Raw genomic sequence first — 8,129 nt, forward strand, 5'->3', positions numbered from 1 at the left:
GCTAAAAAAAAGTTTTGTGTTTTCTTGAAGTGTCTTTAGTTTTTTCCCAAACACTCCAAACTCAAAGACATTTAGAATCTTTTAGATAACAATGATATTAAACCTAGGAAAAAGCAGCAAATATTAACAACTGAAAGGCTTGGCACTTGGCATTTTCTGCTAAAAAAAATACTTTGACGATAAATTGATGATTAAAACATTCGCTGAATATTTCTATTTAAGGAACTTATTTGAGCTCTGTTATACATTGTTTTCATAACATATATTTAATTACTGTATCTAACATACTTTGCTGTGAAATCTTAATTTTTCCGGATGTGAAAAACACAACAGAAACAGGTGAATCGGATAATGGCTTTATATTCCTGTTACACTAATGCATTACACACATAGTTAGATTTTTTTGGATTAAAAAACATGTACACCCAGGTTACAGCAAACCACAAAACCTGAAAAAAATAAAATAAATAAAAGGTAGCTTATTAGTCGTGGTGAGTCCTAACAAAACGTTGTCGTATTTGGTTGTTGTGAAGCCATAATACCATTGTAAAGTTAGATTAAAAACACTTTAGCCTGGTGATCTGGGGTTGATTCACATCCCTGAATATGTCAAGTTTTTCTTTCTGTTTGACCTTAAATCTCGCTCACATATAATGTATACAGCATTGGATTATTGCACAATACTCCATGGAAGTTTCAGATGTACAGATGGTTGAAAGCAAATTAAATCCTACCCCGCTGCGAAAGCCTTCAAGGATTAGCATTTGATCTCAGAGAATTTCCGGATCAAACTTGATCACGTCTCACCAACGATCTAAACTTCTTTAATCAGGAGTGAACATTTTGTTCTCAGAGCAGCATACAAACATATGCTTATGAGCATATGTTATATATATGCCAGTTTACACTTTCTTCTCCACTCCCTGAGAAGCTAAAACACCGGTTAAAGGAAATGCCCAACACATTTACAGCATAATGTTGTTTTTTAAAGGTTAAAAGTATTTAATCTATTAACACACTTAGTTAAAAGTATTTAATCTATTAACACACTTACTGCCTGATGTCATCAGCAGCCAAACTTTGTTAGTTCTAGTTGTAATGGCTTGAACAAGATGCATATTATACGGTTATGAATTGTAACCACTTTTGGCCTATAGTTACTTCAGAGAACCGGTATAGTAACACGGAAACCTTAAAGGAGCTTTGAATATCAACACATTTACAGTTAACCTGGCCCATTAATATTAGACGGGAAATTACAAAGCTTCCACTTACGAGCAAGACATAACGTTTTCACCAATTTCCTGAATTTGAACAGAATATCAATGTGCCGGTAAAGCACCTCAATAAATACATGTTCTCCCTGTGGATATTAAAAACTAAATCTATGAATCTAGCGAGGCAAAATGAGGTTATAGGCGTATTATGCAAGTATGCCAAAGAGGCTGAAACCCTCACCATCAGCATCATCCATTCACAATACTGTAGCTTACTAGGAATACATTCAAACACAAAGGGGGAAGGAATTGGACGACTTTTTTTTATCGATAATAATATTCTCAGGCAAAGGTACAGTAAGGGCCCTTTTTTCATTGTTTCAGAGTCACAGCAGGGTGTGATGTTGGGCCAAAGAAGTGTAGGTGTACGGCTACAGGGTTCCCTTTGGATCTCATCATGCTGGTATAGATTACTGTTGTATAATCCAGCCCTAGATAAGGTATCTGCAATGAGTGGCAGAGAGAGCATAGGTAATGTGCAAGAGTCTCGTCTTGTCACCTTATCCCCGTTCTATGCCGTCCTTGTCCCTCCCCTACACAACTGTGTAGTGTCTGTGTGTGTTTTTTTTGTTCCAGTCGGGGCTGTAACACCCGATCCTGCATCTGAATGTGCGAGGCCATCAACGAGGTGTTAAGTGTCTAGACACTCTTAAGGTGCCTGTGACACACCATCTTAGATTGGCTCCGAAAATGTCAAAATGCAGTGAGACATTCAAATGTGACATAAAGGACATGCACAGAGAAGGAGATGCTGCGTTAAAGGAGCTGGCTGCATTGGGTATAGTTCACACACAGGAACACACTTTTGATTAAGATCTTCAGCATTTTGATCAGTCACTCGAAAACCCGTACTCGTACTGCATATCTCCATTTCTGACCATGATAATCTTGACCAGTGATCTTACTTATTTGCATTCCGATGGGGGTCAAGTTCTGATACTGCAGGCTCACATAACACTAATTAACTGCTAATTAAGGTAAACTCGGTTTTGATCCAATATAGCTTTTAAGGAATAGCTTCACATTTAGTGAAATAGTCGTATTCATTTTGTCTGTACAGTTAAAGATATAGTGCGTAACTTCTTTGGTCCCCACAATTCATGGTAGTTACGACAACACTGTCGGCGCATCTACATGAGGTAAGCCTTCAGTGATCGCCCATGGAAGTTATACCTTCAGCTGTACGTCTAGGTTTTTTCTTTGCAGTAGAATCAACAACTGAAACTTTTTGAGCTCCTATCAAGGGATGACACCAGTTTGTAAACGCTGCCATACTGAGAAATACAGACAGTTTGGTGGAGCTGATTGGCTTAATCAACTTTGTGTCAACTGTCAACTCATTTGGCGATGGCTTGAATGCAACCGACATTCAGTTAGATGAAAAAGTTCCGCACTATAGCTTAAATATGTTGCTGGTTATCTTGGCTTAGCACTAAGACTTGAAACAAGTGTAGCCTGGCTCTGTTCACAGATCACAATCGGCCTTTCAGCACCTCTAAATCGTATAATTAATCGGTTATATCTTGTGAATTGAATCTGTACAAAGAATCAGTGACAAAGACATCCCAGTGGCATCTGTTTTTCTTATCTGCATTCCATGGAAAAAACATATAAGTTCATTTCCAAACATGTCTATTCTTTTAATACATGTGACTCAAATAGATGCACGCTATCTTTATAGGGTGTACGACGCGTGACTAGGGTAAATTCATGCAGGAGTGGTATGGGTGCGCTATGTTTGCCCCCCACTTCCACACACACACACACACACACACACACACACACACACACACACACACACACACACACACACACACACACACACACACACACACACACACACACACACACACACACACACACACGTATACTGGTCTCACTCATCTCTCCTCCATTACTCTCTTCAGACAGTCCACAATGTCCTCGCCGCTGACCCAAGGTACTACGTTGGCCTTGAACTTGGCTTCCTGGGACTGCTGCCTCTCCAGCAGCAGCCTGTGCATGGGGAAGTCCCTCCTGGGGAAGGCCGTGTCGCGGGGCCCCAGAGCCAGAGAGGGACAGATGTCATTGGCCCCGTCTCCGATATAGAACACCCTCTGGAAGGCAGCGCCGCTCCGCTCCTTCTGCCGCCCTGCCAGGTACTCCCTCAGGATCACCTGCTTGCACATGTTGTCTGGACAACCGGAGCAGGAGTGGGAGTGGAAGGGGAGCAGCTCCAGGCGGCCGGTCGCGTCAAAGCTGCCCGGGTTTGTGAAAACCCTGCGGAAGAGACGCTGCACCCCGGCACGCTCCAGCCACGTCTGGATGAAGTACATGTTGGCGTCGGAGACCACCACCAGCTCAAAGTCCTGCTGGTGGCCCTGCAGATACTGGAAGAGGCTGGGCAGGCCCGCTGTGGGAGGGATCTTCTCCACTGTGGAGCGGATGGAGTCCTCGGACACGCCCTGCTCTGACATGTAAGCCAAGACCTTCTGCATGAACTCGTTGTAGTGCCCCTCCCGGTAGCTGTTTTTCAGCCAATCGGGAAGCTGCTGCCCCGGGAGAGCGCGCACCACCGCGTCATCACTGCTCTCGTTGATGATGGTCTCATCAAAGTCGAACAACACCAGAAAACGCTGGTCCTGCGGTGGAGCGGTCATCTTTGTTGTGTGGAGGAACAGGTGGGCGTTCTTACTCTAAGAAAAGGAGAAGGAGTGGAATGAGACATTTTCACTTTTCAGTATGTTTTTTTTTTGTTGTTGTCAAGGACAGGAGATTCATAAACCTTCTATTGGCAGGATGCCATTGATTAGATAGATGTCAATCTGGTCAAGAGATATAGCAAACTGCAGCATCAAACCACACAACACAGAACTGAGGAGACAGTGAAATGTATAAAAACTCTTAATCAGGCTTAAGGGGAAATGTGTTTACAAGAGGAAAGGAAGGGAGCAGAGTTTAAGTGAATAACAAGAAACATAAACAGGATGTCTGTCACATTTAACGAAGGAAACAAAAACACTCCAAGCCATTTTCGGGATGTATCAAACTGTTTTTTGTTAAGTTAACCACAGGAGCCTCCGATATAAAACATAAAGTCAGACGCTGCCTAATCTCATCGCAGTTTATTGCGCAGACATTCCTTTATTCCTCCAGGAATCTCGTTGCCATATTTACATAGCCCATACATTTGAAGCACAAGGATTTAACTGTTGCTGCTGGAATGTGGTAACTTGAGTGAACAGAGAGATAGCGGGAGAGCTGTTACGTCACACAGCATACCGTCACCAAATGTGGAACAAATATGAGTGCTAAAGACCAACCAGCAGGGGTCCAGACCTCTCTGCAGACGGCAGAGGAATTCACATGATTTGATGTGGTTAAATTACCTTTAAATAATCGGATTAAAATATAGATAGTAGGCTTTAAATATGTTTACATTATGTACACTTATGGAGACAAGTCAAATGTGACTGACAAGCCAGTTATGTAAAGCACAGGATGGCATATATTTACAGATTTAGATTGTTTGTTAAATGCAGTAATGAAATTAAAAGAGAATTCATGGAGAAGGGCCCTGGATGCCCTGACAGGTTTAAGATTATGCGATAAGAAAGGTCATGTGCCAGAAAAGCCATGCCCAATCCATATAGCCTACGCGCACTGAGTTGATCCAACAGACAGACAGTTAAACTTGGTGCCATATGTTTAAATTTACCAAAAACTATTTAAACACAAAAGATTATACCACACAGTAGAATATAGCCTACATGTAGCCTAGAGTTGAGCTCTTATATAACGTTATACAATGTTGTAGAATAGAATATCGGTTGATAGAATATAATGTCCCTGGGTGTGCAGGGAAGCTTGGCCCGACGGGACATGATGAAATACATGGTACCATTTCCCCCACGTTCACGGCAATGTCAGCTGATTGTCGGCGTAACAACACACCAGGACCACGGTCACCAGCTCGTGTGGTGTTCAGCAATGTAATAAATGTTCTGTAACCTGCAGCTTGGTTGCACCGACGCATTGTGCCAATTGGGCTTACGTACGCCTGGTTCTCTCTCCCCCTAATCAGCAGCAACATTATTAATAGCACATATGTACAAACTAAGCTATCTAAATATAACCCCGTAGCGCTATTCCTGCACGAGAGGTTACTGAATGTCCTTAACGCAGGCTGTCAGGAGTCATTACGACTGACCGGCCGTGCAGTGTCCGAACGGTACGGATTCAAATGCAAATTCAATCAGTGAAAAAACAACACAAGTCAAAAAACGACAGAAAGAGTTTAAAAAATGTGCGTGTAAAGGAGAAAATAAGGCCTACCGGCGTTGGGCAACCGCGGGGATGGAAGGCGAGGTGCCCGGCTTCGGCGACCGCATCCCAGTGACGCGGCAAGATTTTTAAAGGAGACTCCTACCGCCGCAGCAGCACACAGGGTATTCCCATTTAAAGTCATGGTTGTTTCAAGTCAGCCAGCAAGAGAACACGATTTCCGCCACAACCTTTCAAATTAAAAGCCCACCCGGATAGGCACATTGCTTTGGTTGACGTTTGCTAAATAAATCATCTTGGGATTTCGTAATCAAATGAGAAAAAAGTCCTACACAAACACAGGCCATTGCATGCACATCCAAAGCATTTTTCGAACAAAAAAACAAAACAATGAATTCTGAGTCTGTTCATAGTGGTTGTTGTCAATAAACTAGGCTACATTACATGGAAATTTGGTTTTAATATTCTTCCCTCTAAGGTTTGTAAATGGACAAACACCTCTCAACATAATGAAGCCCAGCTCAACACCACTGCAATCTCCAACCACAAGAATACATAAAGGCCTATTGATCAGCCTACTGGAACATGATTCTCTTTGTAACTCTGATTTACTTAACAGTAATCCACTTTAACTCAGCTAAATACATTACAATATAGTGTGATTAACTTTAAAGATCACTTTTCATAGGGAAGTAACAATTTTACTTAGTAGGCCTGTATAATGAAAATGTGAAAAAACTCAAATGTAGGCTATTTGTTTTTAACCTGGGATTTGTAAGCATGCAAAATAGGCCTACTTCATTCAACTTGAATTTTAATGTGTGTATATATATATATATATATATATATATATATATATATATATATATATATATATATATATATGTATATAACTGAAGTAGTAAGTCTATGGTTAACAATAATTACACCTCAATTACAGTTTAAACCACCTTGGTTGGCAAATGTGTTTTTAGACTTCTGATGCACAAAAATAAAAGTGAAGATCTGAAGCATGTTGCTGATATCTGCAAGTCACATTACAACTACTTCAATGTACTTATATTCTGCTCTGTATCTATATGTGCTTTTGTTGACTTGTGCACCTGAAACGCCTCAAATATGTCTTCTAGATGCTTCCGGTTGTCTTTAGCTGGGCCTTTCACCTTCTGTTATTATTGGACACCATACGTCAGTACCAGTCACAGTATGGCATAATGCACAGTTCTGTATGTTGTCTGGTGTATTTTTATTCAAAGGCTGATACCGTAGCAACAAAATTAACAGCCTGCTTCAAACTGGCTTAACACTCTACTTTGACACTGTGGTAGAGAACCTGTTGCAGCCCTGAAAAACACAACTATTCACTTTTGCCCTGTGCCTGAAATGTCCATCTAAAAATAAATGGAGACCTTTCCGTTTGGCCGGAGTCAAATGCAGCTACAAGTAGCTACAAGACTGTCATCCGATGCTGACAGCCAAAGGTGAAACAAAACATCCTTTAATCTCCCAAGACTGTGCAAAGTATGTGCTGTACAACCTCTTTTAGTGAAGTAAGAACAAGATAAACATTCAGAGTTACAATGTTTGCTGATAAAGGGCATACTAAGCATAATGTTATCACTGCATCAGAACATTTAAGCCTCTCCAACCGCTAAAAAACACACTGCAATCCATATCTTTTTTCACTGCCTATGTGAAAACAGAAGAGATGATTGAATAAAAAAACAATAATCTTTGAGACGAAATAGGTATTCGGACAAAGTTTGCAAAAAAACACATGACAATCTAAAAAGATACATTGATTGATTGTCTTCTTTTTTTCCCCAGATTTTCTTTTGCTATGTTCCATGCTTTATTGACAGTGCGGAGAGACAGAGATGAAATAGGGTAGAGAGGGGAATGACATCCAGAGAACGACCCGGGACAGATTTAAACCCGGGTCCGCTGCGATGACTGAGCCTCTATGGGGGAGCTCCAACCACTACACCAGAGCCCCCAAAAAGACGAAATGAGGGATTTGAGAGGGTAAATTACTGACTTTCTTCTAATCTTATTGGAAGAGAAAATTGCAGCTTATTGAGAAATCATTGAGTTACCTGTACGTATGTATACAACCTAATAAATTCAACGAAATAAAAGTTTGTACACTGAAAAACAACTCAATTAAGTCAGAACATACAGCATACAAATTGACATTTAAATGCGTATTTATCACTGAAATCTAGAAAATGTTCTGCAAAAATCATTTGGCTGAAAATCATTTTGGCAATTAAATATGCTTTTTTGAGAGATTTTAACAAGGTTTAATTTTCATATCAGGCTTATGATTATAACTTAAAAGTCTAGTGGCGTAGTGGATAGAGCTCGTACCTTATTGGCTCCGGCCTACATTGCAGTGGTTGCGGGTTCAAATCTGACCGTGGACCTTTACTGCAGGTCATCCCCCCTCTCTCTTTGTCTCCCCATTTCAACTCTGTACTGTCAAATAAAGCTTGAAAATGCCAAAAAGTTATCTTTAAAAAAAAAGTGTAAGTCCAATGAGTAGAAGCACATTCACTGGTTATATCTAATATAATAAGTGTGGAAACA

At 40.7% G+C, this 8,129-nt stretch overlaps 1 protein-coding gene across 1 annotated transcript; it reads right to left on the reverse strand.

Annotated features, from left to right (window-relative positions):
* Positions 1-3,157: 3,157 nt before the first annotated feature.
* Positions 3,158-3,916, reverse strand: LOC307267425 (putative phosphatase phospho1; the record flags this gene model as incomplete). Its single annotated transcript, XM_080049745.1, has 1 exon — positions 3,158-3,916. The coding sequence occupies one exon, from the start codon at positions 3,914-3,916 to the stop codon at positions 3,158-3,160; it is 759 nt and encodes a 252-aa protein (XP_079905871.1).
* Between the last annotated feature and the right edge of the window lie 4,213 nt (positions 3,917-8,129).

Source organism: Ammodytes marinus (assembly GCF_949987685.1).
Source record: "Ammodytes marinus genome assembly, chromosome: 20".
NCBI classification, from domain to species: Eukaryota; Metazoa; Chordata; class Actinopteri; order Uranoscopiformes; family Ammodytidae; genus Ammodytes; species Ammodytes marinus.